Here is a 25,881-nt window from a genome sequence, read left to right on the forward strand (position 1 = left end):
TTATGAAACACTAGTTTATTCTCACTAAGGATTTCTTTTTACCAAGGATTTCTTTTTAGGTTGGTAGAATGCAGGAGCACAAGGCACATTTCATTGCAGATACAGGATCAAGTCATCAGCAAAACTTAATTAAAAGTTCAGTTGATGTACCTCTGAGGCAGATGATCAGCCTGGAAAAGGAAGGCATTTTGCTTAGGAAAAGCAACTGTGTATAATCGTGTAAAATTTACATATGCTAATGAAGATTAGAAATATATTTTAAAACGTGAACAATGCAAACCATTTACAGATACAAACATGTAATCCAAAGACTTGGGAGGAAAGGCAGAGGGAGCCCAAGTTCAAGGTCAGTGAGGGCTACATAATGAGACCTTTAAATATATATATCAACAGTACAGTTAAGAGTACATACTAGCCGGGCAGTGCTGGCGCATGCCTTTAATCCCAGCACTTGGGAGGCAGAGGCAGGTGGATTTCTGAGTTCCAGGCCAGCCTGGTCTATAGGGTGAGTTCCAGGACAGCCAGGGCTACAGAGAAACTGTCTCGAACCCGCCCCCCCCCCCAAAAAAAAAGTACATACTATCCTTACTATCCTTGGGGCTTGACAGATCTTTCAGTGATTAAGAACACTTATTGCCCCAGACCTAGATTTGAGTGCCAGTGTCCATATGAAGACTCACTCATAACCGAAATGCTAGTTGCAGGGGATTTGACACCCTCTCCTGACCTCCGAGGGCACCAGGCATGCCTGTGGTGCAGACATACATACATGCAGGGAAAAGAACAAACCAGATCTTAAAATAATTTAAAGAATGCATGCTGTCCTTATTAGAAAACACAAACAGGACCGCTAAGATGGCGCAGTGCATAAAGTATTTGCTGACAATCCATACACCCTGAATTTGATCCCTGGGACACACATGGAAGGAGAAACCAACTCCTGTAGTTCTTTTATGACCTCCAGTATGTGTCGTGGTACTTGAGCACATACACATATAACTGTGGTAAGAATACATGCACACATACATGCATAAGTAAACACATGAAGTAGTAACTGATAAGAGAAATGGCATTGTGTACTGAGGAATGCCAAGGAGGGCTTGGAGCCGTGAGACTGAGAACTACGGTCGCTCATTCTGCTCACTTATTTCACACTGTAGGAGACGTTTTAGTGGCAGCACTCAGCCCAGACAGAGTGCCTTTGACTACGGTCTTCACTTTAACCCTGCTGCCCTCAGAAGACACCACAACCCCCGTCCCCAACTCCCGCAGCCATGCTGCCTGTGACCTGCAGTGTGCTTTCTCCTACCTAGTTCTGTGCTGCTAACTCCTGCTCTAGAGGAGTACAGTGTTCAGAAAACTCTGGCTTCCACATGGAACACTTCTTCATCTCACCCCTTGATGAATCCAGAACAGGGAATTGTAGGCCAGGGTATGTGGGAGGGGCCATAGTCGACCTGCGTTTGTGGGAGGGGCCCTGATTGTCTTCATCTGGGTTGTACCAATCAGAAATCTACAAAACACGTGTCCCCAAGAATCTTCCAAATCACGAGAACCTAGCTTAGGTCTCAAAACAGGGAGCTCAACCGCCATAACAGAGCAGTAGCCACCGTCCACACGCATCAAGTCGGCTACAGTAAGAAGCTCCAGTGTACTGCAAACCTTTCAGGCTTCTGAACTTGAAGGTATCAAGATTGGGCACGTTACCACCTATTCACAGAGAGATACGAAACTTTGCGTCCTGACGATCATAAGGAGTCCCTTTTGTCTGAGCTGCACCACTTCCCAGCCTGTCTCATCCCCCATTTGAAGGATAAAACAGCGACCCAGGAATGTAACATCACTGCCTGATATCCACTTGCTTCTCCGGTCCATCCGGTTTCCTCCTCTGTTCCAGCCCCAGTATCCTGGACACCCAGCCCTTCACCACAGAAACCACATTTGTCTTGAGCCTTGAAAAGACAAGCTCAGGGCGCTCCCTCACATCTCTGAAGGGATGACTCCACAGGTATGAAATAAAAGCTTTCTATACTCTGAGTTTCAGTACACACACAGTAGACTGCGGAGATGAAATTGATTTAATTCTCAGGGCAAAGTCAGAAGACAAGGACAACAGCCACAGTGCACAATGCAGCTCGAGGTTCTTTCTCACACGATAAAATTTCATTTATTTTGAAAATCATCAAGAATTTTGCAAAGAACTCACTTCCTGTTTTTTTTTTTTTTTTCTGATCTAAATACATGTGATAGCTTTACGTTTTAAGCTATGTGAGGACATTAGAAATATTTAAGAAGGTGACATAGTTCCAGGGCCAGGGGTGGGGTTCAGTGGCAGAGCTCTTTCCTAGCAAATATGAGGCCCAGGTTTTACTCCTAGCACAGCGAAAATGAACAAATTCAATTATGACTGTAGAAGTCATTTGTCTTATATAAGTGCTGTGACTTCAGCACTGTGACGTTTCACCCTGTTACTGAGAAGGCATTCCCTGCCAACTACAGTGACTTACCAACAACTGTCATCTGAATGATCCTCTTGGCAGTACCAAGGTCATGGGCTACTCTGCACTGATAAGTGCCAGCATCAGAGAGCTGGACATTAGTTATATATATAGATGCATCACCGGATCTGATGTCATCACTTGTAAATTGCACACGTTCTTTCATATCTTGATAGAAGTCCTTGTAAATCTTGTCTGCTAAATATACAATAAACTAAAATAAAAAAAAAAAGTAGAAAATACATAAACAAACATGGGCTGAAGAAATGGCTCTGTGGTTAGAAGCTTGTAGCTCTCTCTCATCAGGGGACCCAAGATCAGGCCTTAGCACCCACAAGGCAGTTGACAATGGCCTGTAACGTTCAGATCCAAGGGATTTAGTACACTCTTTCTGGCTTCCACAGACACTAGACACACATGCAGTGCACGGATGTACGTGTAGGCAAAAGACTCAAATGTAATAAAAAAAATAAATCTAAAAAAAGTTTTCATTAAAGTTGTGCACACACCATGTTATCACAAATTAAAAAAAAAAAAAAAAGAAATAGAAATGAAAGAGAAAGTTATCGAGCTGGCTCAGATAACATAGTGTCTGACAGACAAGCACAAAGACCCGAGCTAGGACCCCGAGAGCTGATGTAAGAGCCAGACATGATTTCACACTTCTGTAAGCCATCCACTAGAGTAAGGGGTGGAGGACAACTCTAGGCTCTTGCTGGCCAGTCAGTCTAGCCATCAGTGGCCCCAGTTTCAGTGAGAGACCATATCTCAAAACATGTGATGGAGAGAGAGAGAGTGGAGGACACCTTAGCCTCAACCTCTAGTTTCTACACCCACATACATACACATGCATCTGCCCCCTGTGCACACTGCATTATATATACAGAAAGAAAGAAAGGTCGGAAGATGTTATCCGGAAACCTACAATAATAAAGACACAGAATGATGAACTAGAAATGGTTCCATGTGGTCCTGGGCTGTAGTCCCATACCCCTATTTTTATTACTGTTTTTAAGTTTTGTTGTTGTTTTTATTGTTTTAAATTATATTTAGGCTGGCCCAGGTGTGGTGGCGCTCACCGATAACCCCAGCACCAGGTTATGGACACCAGGGTTTCAGTGTGATTAAATAACTCCCCACATAATTAAATACCATAGCCCCGTACTAGAGAGAAGGTCAGTCAGACTGGACAGGTTCACAACTTGCCCATTCATCGGTGCTTCTGTTTCCCAGCTGCCTCAGAGGGTATAGTAACAAATCAAGTAAAAACAAGAACAGACCACCCTTTGCCCCCAAACAAGGCTGATTATAATTTACCTGTTTAATCTAAGGGGAAAAACAAAAGACAAATTCCTTTTAGAAGCAAGGCATGATGGAACACACCTGTAGTTCCAGTAATTCGGAAAGCTGAAGCTTGAATTATGACAAATACACAGGATATAGAACACACATTCCACACACACACTCTTGCTGCCCAGCCTGCTCAGCCCACCCCTCTTGTTCCTTGTCTCCTGTTACACACTTTCAAGACCACGTTTTCCAGACACCCACAGCATCCTCTTGTCCTCTGAAACCTTCAAGACATCTGATGGCCCTTCCTCTTCTGAAATCGCAGGTCATTCTATCCATGTTCACAGGCCTGGGCAGTGGGGCTTCTAGCCATGACACCACACCCATCTAGTGAGAGTGAGCAGGTACAGCGCACACTCACCATACGGTTCACCACCTCATTTTGAGGTCCAGTAAGCTGCATCCAGTCAATGAACAGTGGTCCATGGTCCTCAGGGCTAAGAGTGAACATGCAGGGCAGATGAACAGTTTCCCCTTGGGCTTCCTGAATTTTCTGCTCTGGAGTAGTGATATTCACACCCCCAATGAGATCTGGAGGGGGGAGGGAGGGAAAGAGACAGAGAGAGAGAGAGAGAGAGAGAGAGAGAGAGAGAGAGAGAGAGAGAGAGAGAGAGACATGACATTGAGCATCTATCTGCTGTCACTCACTGGCTGGCTCCAGGCTGAAGCCACTCAGGAGACAGGATGGGGAGATGAGGGTGAGGCCTGGACCTAGAAGGATGCAGATCCCACCTGGGGATGCTTGTGGCTTCATGAAGTGGAGTGGCTATGGGCGTTTCCTCATCCTAAATGATTGCTTTAGAGAACCACCACCTTCCTGGAGTTCTGCAGACATGAGCTTCCACCAGGAAGCTCTTGCTCTTCCCAGCAGGCACACACAAGTGAACTTAGCTAGAGCTCTGGGAGTGTTGTTTGTCTGCAAATGCAAGGCCAGCCTGATCTGTGCTAGCCACAGGACCACAGGCTCCTTGCACTGTGCACAGAGGCTAGAAGAAGGTATAGATCCCTGGGGTCGGATCACAGATAACTGTGAGCAGCCACGTGGATGCTGGGAATCAAACTCTGGTCCTCTGGTAGACTAGCCAGTGTTCTTAACCATCATAACTGAGCCATAGCTCTAGTCAGAACACATTTTTAAAAAGCTTTCCATTTAGATCACACTTAAGAATAATGTTGATAGTTCTTTTCGATTTTGTTTCATTTGATGGACAATAATCTGAGAGCTAAGTAACTAGTAATTCCCACAAAGGTTGGGGTGAAGCCATGGGTGAAAGTCAGGCAAGCTGATAAGCTGATGATCTGAATTTGATCACTGTGGAAGGAAAACGTCAACTCCCAAAAGTTGTCTTCTGATGTCCACCTGCAGGCTTTGGTGCCTGCGCACGCGCATGCACTCGCACACACATGCATACACATTCATGCATGCACATACACACACACACACGTGTGCACACACACGTATGCTAATTCTCACATGCACACTACTCAATTTCCAGCTTCCTAACTGCCCAGCTCCCCACTGTATAAAATTAAGTGCAGGGAAAACAAAAATTCAGAGCTCTCACTCACAGCTTTGAAGCGGCGACTGACAAGTACAGTGATGATTACTCTATAATCATCACGATATGCCGTGTTTTAACACACATAGAGCAGACTGAGGCCCGAGGAAATGAAATGCATTGAATTCTCATGGAAAACTCAGAAGACAGGGTTCAGAACAACAGCAGCAACAACACAGCCCTCCTGAGTCCAGGCTCAGGGTTCTCTCTTGCACAACCAAACTCTTGCCCATCCCAGCCATCAGAAAAATGTGCAGAGCCATGTACCTCCCACAGGCCTCCTGGCTGCATTCCCAGCCTCTCAGGACTCCTATTCCAACCTTCTGTTGACCAGATCTTACTAATTGTGGAGCTAGACCTGGAGAGCCACACCAAAGGTAGCAGAGAAGAGGAGCAGCATTGGAGGTGTGGGCCTTCAATCGTGTCTGCTCACACAGACAGTAGCAGATCTGGAAAGAGTAGGCAGAAGCTGTAGTCCTTGGTACAAACTCCACAAAAGACAACAAGGTTTCCATCCTTTTACAACTTAATCCTCTTCTGAACATTGCATACTCCTCTACTGAACAAGGAAAGGTGATCTGAGAATGAAGGGGGTGGGGGTAGGTAACAAACTACTTCTGGTGCAGCAGAACCAAAATTCACGTGAAATACAAGCATCGTGTCCCCACCCCCAATTACTAATCCCGTTTTAAGAACTCCAATCAGAACAAACTACAAGGTCTTCCAGACAAAATGCTCTAAAGAATAGTTATAGCTGTGTTCAAACAACTTAAAAAAGACATGCTTGCAGAAAACCTGCATGCTGTCAAGCCAGCCAAAGTCCCAGGCTGGGGACTTAGAAGGTAGAATGTCTGCGGAGCTGCTGGAATAATTCTTGGCTTCTGACAGGAGAGAGACTGTTTTCCTTGGGGACAGAGGCTCTGAGAGGCTACCCCTCTTCAGCAGATGTTCCCAACCCACACATAGAAGGCAGCACTGAGTAGAGGAGAGGGAGGGACAAAGAGATGGAGAAGGAAAAGGAGAGGAAACTGGGGTAGATTTGATAAAAATACATTATATACCTTTATGAAATTCTTGAACAAAAATCCCTTCACTCGTTTTTACATTTTTTTGTGAATTTTAAAAGTTTGTCATGGTGTTGTATACCTTTAACTCCAGCACTTGAGAGGCAAATGCAGGCATATCTCTGTGAATTTCAGGCCATAGTGGTTTACACAGAAAGATTCAGGCCATCTAAAAAATGCAAAGTGAGACTCTGTCTTAAAAACAAGTGGCTGGCTGGGCGGTGGTGGCGCACGCCTTTAATCCCAGCACTTGGGAGGCAGAGGCAGGCAGATTTCTGAGTTCGAGGCCAGCCTGGTCTACAGAGTGAGTTCCAGGACAGCCAGAGCTACACAGAGAAACCCTGTCTCGAAAAACCAAAAAAAAAAAAACCAACCAAAAAAAAAAAAAAAAACAAGTGGCTGGAACGATGGCTCAAGCATTGGCCGCTGTTCTGAAGGACTGTGGTTTCATTCCCAGCACCCACATGGCGGCTTACAACCATCTGTAACTCCAGTCCCAGGGGATCCATCACCCTCTTCTGGCTTCCAGACATACATGCAGACAAACACTCATATGCGTAAAGTAAAATGAAAAGAATGAGAACAGAAACAAGATGAAGCAACACAACGATATGTCTTTTCTTTTGAAAAAAAAAAAAAAAAAGAAGAAAGTCCACTTTGTTTTACACAGTGTGAAGATGTTAGAAATAGCCCCAAAGTTTAAAATTATTATCCTATGATTAGGCATGTGGCAGAACCTTTCCTAGTAAGCATGAGTCCTGGGCTTCACCCCTACCAAAAAAATGAATATAACTATTACTCTAGAATTGAAGTTTTGTCTTATAAATCGCTATGAGTTGTGCTGTAAGCATTTACCCCGACTCTAAGACACTCATCACCACCAACAGACACTTACCAGTGACAGCCAGCTGGAGGTTCCTGTTGACGATGCCAGGGTATGTTTTCACCTTGCACTGATAGGTGCCAGCATCCGAGAGCTGGACATTTGTTATATTTATGGATGCATCACCAGATCTGATATCATTACTGGTAAAATACACTCGTCCTTTTAGATCTGGATAGACATCGTCATGAATTTTGTCTGCAGAATATAAAATAACCTAAAAGAAGAAGAAAAAACCTAACTAAACCAAAACCAAACATGGGCTGTACTTGTGGTACATGCCTACAGTTACCTGCTGTGGTGTTCTGAATAGGAATGCATAAACCCTTACCCACTGAGCCATCTCTCCAGCCCATTGTCGATGTCCTAGATAAAATGTGTCAGATGGAGCTAATACATAACCTTTGAGGTAAAGCAAAATACTGAAGGACCGTCTAAAAGGCAAGTGTGTCACAGGTAAGAGAGACTGGATCTGTGGGTGTGGCTCATCCTCAGAGCTATCTTTGACTTTCTAGTGTTCTTCATTGGGCTCTGTTCACTTTTATTAGAAAAACTAATATAACAATATTTTACCTGATTTCTATAATTTAACACTGATATTTTACAGACTTTAAATTTTTGCTTGTTTCCTGTTTGTTTGTTACGGGGCCTTACTATGCAGTTCAGGCTGCCCTGGAACTTGCTATGTAGCCCACACTGGCCTTTGACTCTCCTCTCAATCCTCCTGCCTCACCGTACCTACGTGAAGAAGGTCTACAGGCACGTGCCAGCATGCTCAGCTTTTGTTTTGTTTTTAAGAAATTTATTGTATGGGAGATTTAACTTAAAATGAAGAAGACAGACTGATAACATTCATCATACTCTGTACATCGAGCTCTTTTGCTGGCTAAAGGAGCCTAGCATGTGTTTTAAAATATATCATGGTCAGGTACAGTGACATGCACTTCTAGATTATCTGCTGGGTGGTGGGGAGGCTGAGATACAAGAGGATTATTGGGCCCTAGACTTTGAGACCAGACTGGACAGCATAGTGAAATGAAATGCCTGGTGAGAGTGAACAGGCACAGGGCAAACTTACCACACTGTCTATCACCTCATTATTAGGTCCTGAAAGCCGACGCCACTCGATGTCTAGAGGTCCTTGGTCCTTGGAGATAAAGGTGAACATGCAGGGCAGATGGACAGTTTCCCCTCGGGCTTCCTGAACTGTCTGCTCTGGAGTAGTGATACTCACACTCCCAATGAGATCTGGGGCGGGGAGAGAGAGAGAGAGAGAGAGAGAGAGAGAGAGAGAGAGAGAGAGAGAGAGAGAGAGAGAGAGAGGAGAGAATATCTATCTGCTGTCACTCACTGGCTGGCTCCAGGCTGAAGCCACTCAGGAGACAGGATGGGGAGATGTGGGTGAGCCCAGGTTAGTTTGTGGCTTCATGAAGTAGAGTGGCTATGGGCGTTTCCTCATCCTAAATGATTGCTTTAGAGAACCACCACCTTCCTGGCGTTCTGCAGACATGAGCTTCCACCAGAAAGCTCTTGCTCTTCCCAGCAGGCACAGAGCTAGATCTCTGGAGATCAGTGTTGGGTACAAATGCCAACCTCAGTCGTGCTAGCCACAGGGCTACAGATTACATTATAATCCTAGGGCTAGGGGTGGGGCTCAGGGGCAGAGCTCTTTCCTAGCAAGCATGAGCCCCAGATTTCACTTCTAGCATACTGAAAATGAACAAATTCAACTATTACCGTAAAAGCCAAGTTTGTCTTCCATAAGTGTTGTGATTTCAGCAGTGTGACCTGTTACTGAGAAGCTACTCTCAACCAACTACAGTAATTTACCAACAACTGTCAGCTGAACGGTTGTCTTGGCAACGCCAGGGGCTTTTTTCACTCTGCACTGGTAGGTGCCACTGTCTGCAGGCCGAACATTTCTTATTTTTATGGATGCATCAGCAGACGCGACGTCTTTACTTGAAAAATGTACTCGTCCTTTCAGATCTTGACAGAAGTCAGAATAAATTTTATCTACAGCATACAAAATAATCTGAAAATAGCCAAAACAGAAAACAATATAAACAAAAACCCATTTCATTACAGCCCTGTACATCCATATCATGCTGCCCGAATCAAAAGTAGGAAGGAAGGAAGGAAGGAAGGAAGGAAGGAAGGAAGGAAGGAAGGAAGGAAGGAAGGGAGTCAGGGAAGGATGGAGAGGGAGGGATGAAGGACAGACAGATGGAGGAGTGAGGAGAGAGGTGAGGGTATGCAGGTTGAGGAAACCTACAATACTTAAAGCACAAAACGACAAAGTAGAAATGTACCCATGTGGTCCCTGTTGTAGCCCCACTCACAGTTCAAATAAACAGCAGAGCCTGATATAGAGACCTCTTTGGTCAGACTGGACAGGAACACACACATGTCCATTCCTGTCTCCTCCTGCTTTTCATCTGCCTCAAAGGCAGCAGTACATCACCTGGCCCACGCCTTTAATCCCAGCACTTGGGAGGCAGAGGCAGGCGGATTTCTGAGTTCGAGGCCAGCCTGGTCTACAGAGTGAGTCCCAAGACAGCCAGGGCTACACAGCTAGACAGAGAAACCCTGTCTCAAAAAACAAAACAAAACAAAACAAAACAAAACAAAACAACAAAAAACCCTTAAAAATACTGCTTAGGCAAAGCAACTGCTTTAGACAGTTTAAAAACTAACAAACACCAAACCCAACATCTCCCAGAACTTACATGTCTAAAGCATGACCCTAATGCCAATGAAGCTTCGGGCTTTCCCTGATGCAGGAATGGAGGACCACAGCTGAAGACAGATTTAGAAAACAACAGACTCTGTGTTAAACTTGAGTTGGGAGAGAATTCTAATAATCTCCTTGATTACATAGAAGAGTACATAGAAGAAGTGCATCCTGGGAGAGGAAGACAAGCCATTCACCACCCTTGAAATCACCTCAGTTATCATCATGATGATATCATGGGCAAATTGCTGAAAACAACCAGCTGTTTGACGGCCCTGAGTCATCACTGACTAGAGGAACATAACTTTCAGGGTTTAAATCACTATTTCTCTATGAACCACGAGTGAAAATAAAGTTTCTTACATGAAATATTTATTAGCTGACTCAAGAGATGGCTCAGTCCTTAAGGGTGTTTGCTGGCCACACAGAGGACCCAAGTTCTAGTCTCAGCACCCATACTGGAGGGCTCACAACAGCATGTCACTCCAGTACTAGAAGATACTGGAGATACTGATTCATTATCTGGCCTCTGTGGAAACCTCTACCTGGGGCACACACACATATATCCCCAATATTTTCATGTGCTTTCTTTCCATGGGATAATATAATTTATAAACATCACTTTGTCATAAATAATGTATTTTCACTCATGCATGTGTTTACGTGGGCCTACGGGTCTGCAGAGGCAAACAGACAACAATGGGTTCCGCTGAGATCATTCTCCATGTTATTCCCTTAAGACAAGTTAGTTATGGTTACTGTTTCTGTGATGAAACACCATGACCCAAAGCAAGCAGAGGAGAAAGAGTTTAATTGACTTATGCTTCATCATCATAATTGAAGGAAATCAGGAACTCACACAGGCAGGAACCCAGAGGCCGGAGCTGATGCAGAGGCCATGGAGGGATGCAGATTGCTGGCTTGCTCATCATGGCTTTCTTATATTTTTGGTTGCGAGCCTAGCCTTTAACATCTGAGCCATCTCTCCAGCCCATCATCATGGGCTTTCTTATAGTACCCAGGACCACCACGGAGAGATGGCACCACCCACAATGGGCTGGACCCCCCCCCCCCATTGTTCACTAATTAAGGAAATGAGCTACAGGCTCACTTGTTTACAGTCTGGTCTTTTGGAAGCATTTAATTGCGGTTCCCTCCTCTCCAATGAATGACTGTAGCTTGTGTCAAGTTGACATAAAAGTTGCCAGCACAACACTAACTGAACCAGCTGAGGTAGAAGCCAGCAGGCCTCCATGGTCCTGCTGGGGCCCAGTGCTGCTGTTGCAGGCAGACATTTCCACACAGAGTCTTCTACAGGCGTGGTCAGGTTCTCGTGTTCACACGGCAACTACCCTTACACACTGAACTATCACAGTGTCCAACACTGATTGGTTTTTAAAGTAAATGTGTCCAGTGAAGCTGATATAAAACATTCTAAATGAAATGAAATAAAATAAAATACTAAATATGAGCCAGTACTTGGACATGGGGTCACTGGATGTGTCTCCTCTTTGGCACTGTCCTTGGCTTTCCAGTGTCCTTCATTTGGCTCTGATCACTTTGATTAGAAAAACTTCTTGTGGTGGTTTGAATATGCTTGGCCCAGAGGGAGTGGTACTATTAGGAGGGGTGGCCTTGTTGGAGGAAGTGTGTCACTGTTGGAGTGGGCTTTCAAGGTCTCTTCCTATGCTCAGGCTCCACCCATTGTGGAAGCGAGCGGCTTCCTAGCTGCCTGAGGATCCCAGTCTCTCCTGGTTGCCTTTGAATCAAGATGCAGAACTTTCAGCTCCTTCTCCAGTACCACATCTGTCTGCATGCTGCCATGCTTCTTGCTATGATGATAATGGACTAAACCTCTGAACCTGTAAGGCAGCCCCAATTAAATGTTTGCCTTTATAAGAGTTGCCTTGGTCATGGTGTCTCTTCACACCCTAACTAAGACACTTCTACAACAATATTTTACATGACACATATTTTACAGACTTTGAATTTTTCTTCATTTTTGTTTGCTTACTTGCTATTACTGTGCAGCTCAGGCTGGCCTGGAAATTGGTATGTAGCCCAAGCTGGCCTCAAACTCTCGATCCCCCTGCCTCACCCTCCCTACATATAGAAAAGGGTTGCAGGCATGTGCCACCATGTTTGGCCGTTGTTCTGCATTGTAAGAAATTGATTGTATGAGAGATTGATCTTGAAAAGAGGAAAACATACTGTGAGAATATATATATATATATATATATATATATATATATATGCTTATCACACTGTGCACATCTCGTGACCCCTATGCTGGTTATAGGAGCCTCATATAAATCTTCAAATCCGACCAGAGCCAGGTGCAGTACAGTGCACTTGAGGACTAGCTGCTGAGAAGGAGGGGTTGACATGGAAGGATGATGGGACTCTGGAATTTTCAGCCAGGCTGAGCAACAAAGACAAAGGACATTGATTCTAAATCCTGACAGAGTCTAGTAATCCTGGTCCACACACTCCACACACACCCCCTCGCTGCCCAGCCTGATCAGCCCACCCCTGTTCTTCCTTGTCTCCTCTTACACATCTTCAAGACCACATTTTCAGAACATCCACAAAATCCTCTTGTCCTCTGAAACCTTCAAGACAACGGATGACCGTTCCTCTTCCGAAATCACAGGTCATTCTATCCATGTTCACAGGCCTGGGCAGTGGGATTTCTGGCCATGACACCACACCTGCCTAGTGAGAGTGAACAGGCACAGGGCATACTTACCACATGGCCCATTGACTCATTATTAGGTCCTGAAAGCCGAAGCCACTCGATGTCTAGCGGTCCAAGGTCCTCGGGGCTAAGGGTGAACATGCAGGGCAGATGGACAGTTTCCCCTCGGGCTTCCTGAACTGTCTTCTCCGGAGTAGTAATACTCACACTCCCAATGAGATCTGGAGGGAGTGAGGGAGAGAGAGAGAGAGAGAGAGAGAGAGAGAGAGAGAGAGAGAGAGAGATTGAGCATCTATCTGCTGTCACTCACTGGCTGGCTCCAGGCTGAAGCCGCTCAGGAGACAGGATGGGGAGATGTGGGTGAGGCCTGGACCTAGAAGGATGCAGATCCCACCTGGGGATGCCCAGGTTAGTTTGTGGCTTCATGAAGCGGAGTGACTATGGGCGTTTCCTCATCCTAAATGATTGCTTTAGAGAACCACCACCTTCTTGGTATTCTGCAGACATGAGCTTCCACCAGGAAGCTCTTGCTCTTCCCAGCAGGCACACACAAGAGAACTTAGCTAGAGCTCTGGAGATCAGTGCTGTCTGCAAATGCAAGGCCAGCCTGATCCATGCTAGCTACAAGGCCACAGGCTCCCTGGGGACCCTGTGTGCAGTGCACATGAGGATAACTTCTGATGCATTTTCTGCCAAATTGTCTTTAATTCTAAATTGTTATGAAATGATTCCATAATTTTCATTGATACTTTGTTCTTTTGGCAGTGGTCCTGAGGATTGAAGCTAGAGTCTATTTATATTAAGCAAGCAGTCTACAATGGGTGATATTCCTGGCCCTGAATAGTTAAAATTATTTCTGAGGAACAGGTTTTGATAAACACAGTTTATAAAGAAACACTGAGAAGTTTATATTTCATCTATCTATCTATCTATCTATCTATCTATCTATCCACCCACCCCTGGGAATGTCACAAATCTTTTGAAACTGCAAAGCCGACCCACAGTGACGCACCTCTTTCAATAAGGAGATATATCATAACCCTCCCTAAATAGTTCTACCAACTGTGGACCAAGTATTCAAACACATGAACCTATGGGGGCCATTTTCATTCAAACCACCACAGACAGTAATTTAGACAACATAGAATTTTAAAAATGCAAACTTAGAGCTAGGCCTGATGACACAAGCTTTTAATCCCCAGCCTCAGGAGGCAGAAGCAGGTGGATGTCTGTGAGGCTGAGGCCAGCCTGATCCACATGGTAAATTCCAGGATAGTTGAGACTATTTCAAGACTCTACACCCTCGCTTCTTTCCCACCCCCCACCCAAATTGCAGAGGCCACAGACATCCTGTGCCTCCTGATGTGAAAGATGCAGCAACACTCCTGTGCCTCTGCTGAGGAAAATTCTGGAAGCCAGCCAGGATGGAAGGATACCACGTGAACTTCATTATAAGTGCTTTCCCTAGGTAAATAGTTTCTGTTGTTTCTAGTATCTCAGTTTATCCCTACATCTTGCACTAAGGTAATCAACCTACCCATCCCCACTTCCTATATGTGTTTATTCCTCTACCTATACTACCCATATGGTACTTACCCATATGGTGCTTGGCATATACTGATTTGCATACCTTTATAACTGTTAAGGTGAAGTTTACTGGCAGAGTTTTATCACAGCTCTTAGCTCTGGATAGCCATAAGCTATATATATATATATATATATATATATATATATATATATATGCATATATATGTATGTATATACGTATATATGTGTGTGTATATATGTATATATACATATATATACATACATATATATGACACTTTTAAAAGCAAACTAATTATTTTGAACATCACACCACTTTAAGAAGAGTTGCACATATGTTTAAGATTATCTAGAAAAGCCGGGCAGTGGTGGCACATGCCTTTAATCCCAGCACTTGGGAGGCAGAGGCAGGCAGATTTCTGAGTTCAAGGCCAGCCTGGTCTATAGAGTAAGTCCAGGACAGCCAGGACTACACAGAGAAACCCTGTCTCGAAAAAAAAACCAAAAAAAAAAAATTATCTAGAAAAATGGATGCCGGACTGTTCACACCAGTTATTTTTGAGAGATGAGAATTTTAAAAAGATGACTTCCCAAGTTCTCTCTCTCAATGTTCATCAGAATTCTTTCCCAATACTATTCAATGTTACTCACGGAGCAAATCTGAGTGAGATATATTTTAAAGACTTATTTTATGTGTATGGTGTTTTGCCTGCATTATATCTGTCATCATCTGCATGCACAGTTCATGAAGCCAGAAGAGGGTGTTGGAGCCCTTGAAACTGGAGTTAGGATGATTGTAAGCCACCATGCAGGTGGTGGAAATTGAACCCTGATCCTCAGGAAGAACAGTCAGTGCTCGTAACTGGCAAGCCCTCTCTTCAGCCTCACTTCAGTGTTATTTTAACTCACAAATGTCTTACGGGTTCAAACATGGTTCAAAATGAAATGTAACACTGATCTCACTGTTTTATTCCAATTTATACTCAGAGTGTGCTGGGGCAATAATTAAGCCTCAAGTATTTGTGGGACCCAGTTAAGTGCTCAGTGCTGAGATTATATAAACAACACACTTAGTCACATCCCAAGGACCAAAACAACAGTCCCTGTATTGTGCTTCCCTTTCTCTCCCTCTTCAAGTCACTTGGACCTAAAAATGTCTTTCCCACTCAGTCTGTCTTGCATTTGCTCATCGAAATGACAAGAGTTCACCCTGAGGTAGTTATTGCCACTTGATGTTATTTCTCACTGAGACCTGAGAGAGTCTGTTTCTGCTCTCAAATGGAGAAGTACTGGAAAAGAGAAGAGTGAGAGAGAAAAGGTCCAGGAACCAGGAAGTGACCTCACTGGAAGCTAGGAAGTGACCTCATTTCTTTAGTTAGGTTTTGCAAGGTTAAGCTGTTTGTTGGTCTGAAGAGTCTTTGACGACTTCCTTCTTTCTGTGAGCCTCAAATTATAGAAAAATAGAGCTTTCCATAAGAATTTCCATTTTTCTTTTGAGTGAGGAAAATCTTAGAGAAAAGTAGAAAAGGAACACAAAATTGGTGAAGAGAAAACAGAATTGTATTTGAAAGTTTTAGAAAGTCATCACTTGGCCCCATTTGGTAGAACCACAGTAATAATCATTTCAGGCAAGATTGTAGAAACTGGCAAGCAGGGATGACAGAGATCTGGGCATTTTATACAGTTACAGCGCATAGGCTACAGATAATAAACATGTGCTTATGAATCACAGAAGGAAAGCCAGTGACTCCCCACTGCAGAATTCCAACAAACAGCACCTAAGTCTGGTGATCAAAACCTTCTGCATCAGGGCCAGTGGCTCCAGAAAGTGTCTCTACCATGAAGACACAGAAGGGCTGCCAGGTGGGGTACCCCAGTGCAGAGTCCAGCTATTCAGAGAAATGGACCAATCTTAAATGCACTTAAGGAAAAGAAGGCAATTGGAAAAGGCCGCACAAAATGATTCCAACTCTAAGCCTGCAAAAGGTAAAAGATGAGAGTTAAATGATAGCAGCTGCCAGTGGTTGGCAGGGAGGCTGGGACAGGAGTAGTAAACTGAAATTAAGTTTCTGATTTATCTGGAGACTCGGTTCTTTTTTTGTTTTGTTTTGTTTTGTTTTTTTGAGACAGGGTTTCTCTGTGTAGCCCTGACTGTCCTGGAACTCACTCTGTAGACCAGGTTGGCCTTGAACTCAGAAATCTGCCTGCCTCTGCCTCCCAAGTGCTGGGATTAAAGGCATGCGCCACCACCACCTGGCTGGAGACTCAGTTCTATCTTGTGATGTTCTTCTGGAAACTGTCTTATGAGAGGATTTTTTTTTTTTTCTGAAGTAGACACGTGGGAAGATGTTTTGCTGAGAACAGACAGGTGGCATTTTTCTGGAAGCTGCCTGGGAAAAGGACATGTGATGTTTTACTAGAGCAAACACTTGAGAAAACGTGATGTTAGGAAAGAATTTAAATATAACCCAATAGACAGTGGATGATATTGTGTGGTATTGGTTTGTCTTACCATTCTTTACTGATCATTGGTTGTCATGACTTCATAGAGAGAAACACCACCAAAGAACTTCTGGTGGTGTTCTGGTGGCTTCCTAACACTTCTGCAGACTCAGGCTGATTGACAGAGCCTCATGGTTTTTTTCTGGATCAACCTGCTGTTGTTGATTTGTAAATGGTGTTTGCAGGTGGATCCAGCTGCCACTGCTGATTCATGTGAACTGAACTGCTGATGTCCTGACAACGCAGATTGGATTTGCTCCAAAGAACTATTTCTAAACAGGTCCACAGCCTTCTTTGCTCTATTAACCTTTCCATTTCACTACCTCTGGTGGGTGGTGGGCTAGAAGGGAGGTTATAGCATTTAAGAACCCTTATTAAAAGTAGATTGTGAAATATTTAAGCCTACAGAATAGAGCAGTGAAAGCCTTCTGTATAAATGTTGCCTGTTTGTTATGAAAGCAAACTCAGGAGTATATTTGGCACTGAGGGTGAATCTGAATGGAATAGGCAGACTTGGGGTGGTACCCATGCACTGAGCTAGGTGTGCTACCTCTCTGGGATGCTACACATGAGTAGGGGCAGAGGGTATAAAGGATCACTCTATACTCAATTTTGCTGTGAATCTAAAACTCTAAAAAATTAGGTGTACTAAAGGGGGAGGAACTGCCATGTAATATTGCAGAGGAGATGCTGCCTTCAGGTGACCCCATTAAAGAGAAGGGCAGACCCTGCTCCAAAGAGAAAGCTTCTGGATCTCATGAAGGCAGACACAAAACAGCTGAAAGGTACCAGTGAGAAGATGGTGACTCCACAAAGAAGCCAAGCTTAGCTTAGCTCCTGCCACTCAGTGGCCTGGTCCATGGATGAGAAGCAGAAGCCTCCTCCAAAAGCTCAGCCAGGTGCCCTGGGAAGAGGAGACTAGAGGTCCTACCCTGCAGACCAGTACTCTGGCTTAAGCTGCTGGGCTTAGTGAGATAGTAGTTACTCTGGCAGATGGGCCAGCCAGGGAATGGAATCCTATTTTTTCACTGCATGACTTGGAAAGCAGTGAACAGACATGGTCTTGAGAGGGAACCTATTGTGTATAACTGGCGAGCTTCCTGAGATGAGCCTAGCATTGCCCATTATGAGAGCGAGCCCTGGGTGGCAGGCGTGAGGAGCAAAAGGCTCAGACACTGATGAGCAAGAGAAACCAGGTGGCAAGAATCTCTCAGATCAGACCGTGACTTGGATAAGGAGAGGCTGCCCTGCTCTTGGTGGCCAGGAGCAGACACGACCTTAGAGTTTGATGGTCCCAAGTATGGAGTCAGCAGAAGGACAGTTTCTGGAGTCAGCCATCTCCCACTCACTGTGGTGGAGCCTGAGAACTATGAAGTTCCAGTACAGGACTTGATGCGCACAGCTGCACCCCTCAGTCGGGAAGGCTGCAACTGTCAGGGACCCCAAACAAGCTACTCCAACATGTCGTGTTTTGCAGGGGTTGTTTCGTTTGGGAGGATATTTATTTATTTATTTATTTAGCTTCTGTGCTTCCCACTCCTGTGGGTTTTGTTTGTTTATATTTGTTTGTGTTAAGATTTTTTTTTTTTTGACCAGGCAATGGTGGCACATGCCTTTAATGCCAGGACTCGGGAGGCAGAAACAGGCAGATCTCTGTGAATTTGAGGCCAGCCTGGTTGACAGAGTGAGTTCCAGGACAGCCAAGGCTACATGGAGAAGCCCTGTCTCAAAAAACCACGAAAAACAAAGATTTATTTGTAGGAGGAACTAAGGTGGGAGGAGTAAGGAGAGGAAGAGGAGAAGGAAGAGGAGGAGCTACAGGACAGGGACAAGAGAGGGGGGACATGGAAGTGGATGTGCGAGTGTCTCTATCAGTCAAAGGTAGCTGGTATATCTAGGATGGGTATTGGGTTACACCTCTGATTATATGGGCATCTTGTTATTGAGCATTACCAAACATATAAAGCCTTTGGATAATTTAAGCGTTAGAGTCTCATTTGTACCCAAATGGATGTCGGGATGGTCTGGGCTCAGCCAAGCATTGTGTAGATTGGCAGGCCTAAGCTAGTCAGGAACATGGTGGCTGATTAAGAAAAGCCAGATTGAACGCTACCATTTTAAATATCCCTCACAATATTTATTCACCTTTATTTTTCATGTATGAGTGTTTTGCTTTCATGTATGTCTGTGTACTGTGTGCATGCAATGCCTGTGGAGGCTAGATCAGATTCTCCTGGAACTGGAGCTGCAGAGTTACACAGCTGTGAGCCTCCAAGCATGAGTTAGGATTCAAGCCTAGTACTCTGAAAGAGCAGTCATGTTCATAACCACTGAACCATCTGTCCAGCCCTCCCATTTCTTTAACTACACTTTTAGTAATATTTTCACTTTTATAAAAAATTTATGCGTTTATCTCCTATTAACCTTCATATATTCATCTAATATTCCTGATCAGTTTTTACATTATTGGGAAATCTTTTCCTTTCCTTTTATTCATTCAATTATACTTTTAGTGATACTTTGATTTTTTTTACTGGTATTTATTTATTTAGGTTTCTATTCTTGTTTTTGGAGACAGGGTCTCGTGTAGGGTAACCTCAGACTCCTGATATAGCTGAAGTTAATCTTGAGTTCCTAAGTCAATAAACATTTGCTGTATAGATGAGGTTTTCTTGTTTTAAGAAAACAAACCAAAGGAGTAGTTTGACATATATTGTTGTGTAACAGTTTCCTCAGCAATTGAAACATTCCATTCTGGAGGGAAGCTCCTTAAACAGGAAGATCCTTGAACAACTCAAAAACTCTAGGAAGTTCCTGAAATTGACCAGATTTGATAGGCCCCTTCTTCCAAGAGTAAGCAATAAAGTTGCCAAGAGTCACTATCAGACAAGACAAGCTGCAAAGAAGACTATGACAGCTGAGCTGCCTGGAAGACGTTTAGTCCAACGGAGTCTCTTGGAAAGGACACTCTCCAACCTGTTGAGATGCCTGCAGGCTGTGCAGTGGGCTCCAGGTTTCTAGCTTTTGTGAGGTGTCAGCCATGCTGAGATGGGCTTTGCTGATGTGGCTGTCTTTGAGTAATTTCTGTACCTGTAATTAACCCCTATAAAATTCATTAGTTCATCCTAGTCTGTTCTGGGCTCCCTATCTGGGGTGAGCAGACATGTGTGTAAGGTCTCCCCAGGAAAAGTTTAAACAATGCACAATTTCACTTAATCTAATGTAAACTGAAGTTCATAGGAAAAAGCCACCCCCATGTGAAAGAGTTTTTAAGAGCCTGATCATAGATTAGAACTTCCACCATTGTACAGAATTGGAACATCCATTTTCTTCTTGCTCCACAACCTCCATTAGAAAGCTAAAATTATCTCAGACTATATTAGTATAATGTCATTCAAGGATACTCATTGCCCACCTGTGTCTGCTATAATATGCACTCAGTGATCACAATAAGCCTTGGGAATGTGTTAACAGATCATTGCTAAGAATGTCATCAGTTAGCATCTTAGACTGACAGCATGTTGCTCTTCATCTACCCAGCTTTCTCATCCATGTGTTTAAGACAGCTTTGATTTATCACTTTTTTTGGTTTTGGATCTATAAAAGTTCATATAACAACTTCTGTCATTATGGAAGAACACAAGGCACTGTCAAGGCGGGGTGGGCAGTAGCTAAAGGACCATCATGGAGGAGAGTATCTCACAGGGTGAGCATGGGCAGTGGCCTGATAAGACTTCTGTGCCCACCTTCCTATTTTAATGGGTGTTATGTTATATACTGTGTCTTGAACAGTTTTCCTGAGAGGGGACATATTTGGAAGAATCCTAAAGGGAAGGGACAATAGCAAGGCTTTATTCTTTACCAGAACACCTCTGACTGTCTTGGGCTTGTGATCTCTTGGGTGGTTCAGAAAGTCAAGACTTAGAGGCGGCCATGAGACTCAGGTCCAGATCATCTGACCAGCAATGGTGATACGAGTCACAAGGTTGCTTTTTCAGTTCCTGGTTTTAGAAGACATTGGTTATGAGGGAGGAGTTTGTTCCCAGTGACCTTGAAGCCTGGTGAAACCGGCTATGAATCAGAGGAAACAATATTCAGACATGAGGATCTTCATCTGGGAGAACAACAAAAGATCAGTAGAGATGCGCTGTCAGAAGAGGAAAAAGGTCAGGTGAAGCATGCCTGAACACAAGCACAGACAAGTCCTTGCTGTACTACACCTGTACAGACTTAATCCAGAAGGAAGAAATCAAAGGAACATCAGTGACAAAGATGAGTAGGCCACACTGCTGGGAGCCCACATAGGATGTTCTGTCCCTTCCTGGCTTTCTCTCCTGCTTCTGTTCGAGAGCTAACTGTTTATCAAAGCCAATCTTTCTGGTTACTATTCCTTCGCCATTCCCACAGGCAGTATTAAATGCTCTCTCTGTGTTTTATCAGAATTAATTAGTGGGATCCCAAGGGCTAGGGATCCAAGGGGAGACCAGATTATACAGTGTTTCCTCTATTATAGGAAATTATTTAAAGGTCCCACCCATAAGGATTAGGATTAGGACAAAGACTGGATACTTGTTGTTGGAGAGTGTATCCAGCCCTTTTCATACATAACCCGAGTGCAAGCAGAGGCAGGTGTATAGAGAAAAGTGAAACAAATTCATTCCATCTGTAGGTCCAGAAATAGCTCACCCACTGTAGTAAAATACACGAACCAGAAAGCTGGGGCAGCATTTTGACAGAGGTAAAGAACTGGAGAGAAAGTGTCCACTGACACCAGAACATAGCACAGACCTCCATACAGCCGTGCAAATGAATCAACTAGCAACCCAGGGTCTGAACAAGCTTACCTCCCTGAAGAGGGACATTACACAAAGGGCTGTTATACAGCCCTGTGGACCTGTCAGATATTGGAAGTATTAGGAAGAATCAGCTTTTGAGATGTGCATTCTGCTCCATTTCCTGTCCTGGGAGGGCCTTAGATGTGTTAGCTCATTTTATGATGCTGCTCTGACCTGGACCCTAAAACATCTCTCAACTGTGTGCTGTTCTGTGCCCATTGACACCAGAACATAGAACAGAACCCCCCATTTATCCATGTAAATGAATCAAATAGCAACCCAGGGCCTGGACACCAGCTATAGTTCAACTTAGTTGCAGGGATTTTTTGTTTTGTTTTTCTTGAGACAGGATTTTTTTTTTTTTAAAAAAAAAAAGATTTATTTATTTAATTCATATATGTGAGTCCACTGTAGCTGTCTTCAGACACACCAGAAGAGGGCATCAGATCCCTGTTACAGATGGTTGTGAGCCATCTCTCCAGCCCAGGACAGGATCTTTTTGTTTTTGTGAGACAGGGTTTCTCTGTGTAGTCCTGGAACTCACTCTGTAGACCAGGTTGGCCTCGAACTCAGAAATCCGCCTGCCTCTGCCTCCCAAGTGCTGGGATTAAAGGCATGTGCCACCACTGCCTGGCTTGACAGGATTTTATATAGCCCAAACTGGCTCCAAACTCATGACTCTCCTGTCTCAGCCTCCCCAGTGTTGGAATTATGGGCATGACACCAAACCCAAAAATTTTATTTAACCACACTTTTTTTTTTTTTAATCTTATGTGTTTATTTTTGTGGTGCTGGAAAGTGAACCCAGACCCTCACACATGCTGGGCAAGCATTCTACTACATCCTACATATATGTAGAATCTTTAAAAAGCTGAAGGAGAGATGGGAGATGATTCAGCAGGTAGAGTGCCGGCTGTGCAAGCATAAGGCCCTGCGCTTTGATATACAGTAGCCACACCTTTAAATCTAGTGAGGCCCAGAAGAATAACAGGAAAACATCAAGTGTTTTTGCATGGCACCCCGCCATCTGTCTGGTAGCACAGCTGGGTGAGTGACTGACTGTTCTCTCTGGATTGAAGCCTTGTCCACATTACCATATGATCTATCTCCCCAAGTACCATTATGACATCTGGTCCACAAATATGTATCATATTCTTTTACCCCTGGGTTTCTTCCATTGGGACTGGGGTTGTTTATAAAAATTTAAATATACAACTCATAAGCTAGTACCCAGGGAAAAGTAAGTTATAATGTAAAAACAATCAAGAGATTTTTTTTTAAGTGTGCATATAGATTTTGTATACATATTTTCTGAATTGGATCATGACCCGAGGTGGTTTCTCTCCTCCCCTCACACACAGACATACTCTTCCAGAAAAACACTAAAGCTTCAGTCTCAAAAATGATTTTCATCATGGGCCTGGAGAGATGACTTAGGGCTTAAGATCACTGGCTGCTCTTATAGAGGACCCGAGTTCAATTCCCAGCACCCACATAGCAGTTCACAACCGTCTGTAACTTCAGTTCCAGAGGACTTGACACCCTCACACAGACATGCATGCAGGCAGAACATATAAAAATAAATAAATCTTTAAAAAGAAAGGAAGGGAGAAAGAAAGGAAAGAGAGAGACAGAGAGAGAGAGAAAAAAAAGAGAAGAGAAGAAAAAGAAAGGAAGGAAGGGCTGGAAATATAAATGAGTGGTAGAGACTTTCAGAGAATGTTCAAGGCCCTTGATTAAGTCCCCAGGACCAGGAAGGAATGGAAAAAAAAAAAAAGAAAAGAAGAGATGGCAGGTAGGAGGAGGGACAATTCTCCCAGTCTGGAACAAGATTTGCTCAGAGCCATTCAGGCTGACAGGGACAAGAGGCTGACCATGCAATTTGTTCATTGGGTGTGACCACATGGACACTGTGTCCTCACAGGAGTGGATTCCAAAGAGCAGTATCAGAATGCCTTGGTTTAAAATGGTGTCTGTCAAAATGGAACATTCCAGAAAAAAATTAAATCCAGGCAATTATATGAAGATTCTCCAGGGTAGATTATTATGGTAAGTGATTTACAGCCTTCCTCGTTTCTGCTTTAGATGGCTCTAAACTATATCCCCACCAACTCCCTTTAACTTTTCAGGAGACTTGACTTGGGAAATTTCAACCAAGCTTAAAATGTATCAAGAAGGTGGGAGGGAGCTGGAGAGATGGCTCGGTGGTTAAGAACACTGGCTGTTCTTCTAGTGGACCGGGGTTCAATTCCCAGCACCCACATGGCAACTCACAAATCTCTGTAACTTCCATTCCAGTGATCTGACACTCCCACACAGACATACATGCAGTCAAATCACCAATATACATAAAAATAAAAATAAAACAAATCAATTTAAAAAAAATGTGGGAGTATTCATTACAGACTCAGATAAAAACGAGGCTTGGTAACAGAGCACTGGCTCATGGGTAATGTTTGCGAGTGTATAAACAGGATTTGAATGGAACCAGAGCCATTCCCACAGAAAGGCCATCAGGATGCAGAACACAGAATTTAATAAGAGGGGCTCCCTATGTAGCCTAAGCTGTCCACACATTTGCCATACTCCTGCCTCATCTTAAGTGCTGGGATCACCAGTATGTATCATACATGTGGCTGGTCCTTGTATTTTAAAATTGCCCCCTACCCACACACCACCCATCGCAGCCCTCGCTGCCAGAGAAGGCAAAGCAACACAATGTATTTGATGTATTCTTTAGGAATTACCAAGTCATTCTGTCTCATTAAAAAAAACAAACAACAACAAAAACAAAACAACAACAACAACAAAAAACAAAACCCCGTCCAGTACATTAGGAACTTGCAGCTGAAGGCAGAGTTCCTTTTTGCATTCTGCTCTGGGTATATAAGAAATCGCACTGCATTGCTGTTTTGTTTTGCCATTTAGTTAACAATCCTGGCTGTGGCTGGCCTCTAAGCCTAAGAATGTGTCCATTCAGTACCTTTCTCATAACGTAGCCTGGACTATCTAAGGCTCAGAGCAGCTGGGTGTCCAGTGAATTAGGATTTTTGACAGTAAGCCTGTACCTGACCAAGCATTTGAAATCTCTGGACAGATACTAAGGAGAGACTAAGCACAAGCCAACATGGGACAAGGCAGGAACAAATGAATCACATCCTGTACCCTGGGTGACAGTGCCCTGGGAGAAAGCAAGAGGCTCACCTATTCGCCCTGAGCTCCTCCACCTGCCGTACCCTAGAGTTCAGTCCCCAGCAACCCTGAACCCCGGGCAGCTCCCTTACAGAGACTCCCTCCACTCCCAGCTCCTGCCCTTGCCCATATCCCCTCCAATGGCCCCACAGAAGCAGAACTAATGCTGGGGACCTGATGACCCTTACCCGCAACTCCACACAGGAACAGGAAGCCCAGCAGAAGTGCCATGGTGGCTGTCCAGTGGAGCTGTAGCACCAGGAACTCAGTTGTAACTCTGGGTCCTCAGCTTCCCTAGGAATCTACTGGCACCAGGATTCCCCATCCAACAGGGCAGGTGCATTTGGCTCGTGCCAGCCCCACCCATGTAAGGTTACCAGGGCAACCTGGCACAGCTCCGGGCTAAGGAAACTGCCAGTGCTGCTCCAGCCCAATTTCCTGAATTCGCCTGTTAGTTGTTGGGAGTTTGTGCTCCTTGCCCTCTCTGTTCTGGCCCCTGCCTTCCCTCCAAAAGTTACAAGCTACGCAGCAACACCACGCAACTTGTCCCACTAAACTGACCATGTAGGCATCTCGAGCCATCTTCTGTCCCACCTTCTACTCTTCTCTACAGAGCCTAGTCTGGGGCAGGAGAATTGGGTGGCTGCATGAGCAATCTTCCAGAGGCGGGTGAGCTAAGGTAGATTGCATGAGGTGACTTTTCTCTAGTAAGGTCCCAAACCTGCAGCTGGGACTTGGGGCCCTCGGGGTCAATTATGCCATTCTGCTGCTGTTCAGCCTGGGCTACTCCTCTTGGACAATATCCGTGTAGCTGCAGAGCAAGCAGCAGCTGTGCTGGGGTAGATAAGACCTGGATGCCACCTGGGTTAGTTATTTAGAAATGGTTCTACTGCATGGGGAGACAAACATGTTTCTCCTGCTTGGCACATAGCAAAGAATTAACATAATATACTGGGCAGTGATGGTACAAAACTTTAATCCCAGCACTGGGAAGCAGAGGGAGGTGGATTTGAGTTCAAGG

General features: G+C 44.3%; 1 protein-coding gene across 1 annotated transcript; it reads right to left on the reverse strand.

Moving 5' to 3' along the window:
• LOC117693571 (coxsackievirus and adenovirus receptor homolog) lies at positions 1-25,228 on the reverse strand. The gene is made up of 8 exons (XM_034484307.2): positions 25,049-25,228; positions 12,838-13,007; positions 9,185-9,389; positions 8,433-8,602; positions 7,367-7,571; positions 4,210-4,379; positions 2,508-2,712; positions 1-170 (listed from the first exon to the last, which is right to left on the reverse strand). The coding sequence occupies exons 1-8, from the start codon at positions 25,089-25,091 to the stop codon at positions 166-168; spliced, it is 1,173 nt and encodes a 390-aa protein (XP_034340198.1). The 5' UTR covers positions 25,092-25,228; the 3' UTR covers positions 1-165.
• Between the last annotated feature and the right edge of the window lie 653 nt (positions 25,229-25,881).

The sequence above is a fragment of the Arvicanthis niloticus genome, chromosome 21 (assembly GCF_011762505.2).
Source record: "Arvicanthis niloticus isolate mArvNil1 chromosome 21, mArvNil1.pat.X, whole genome shotgun sequence".
In the NCBI taxonomy this organism is placed as follows: domain Eukaryota; kingdom Metazoa; phylum Chordata; class Mammalia; order Rodentia; family Muridae; genus Arvicanthis; species Arvicanthis niloticus.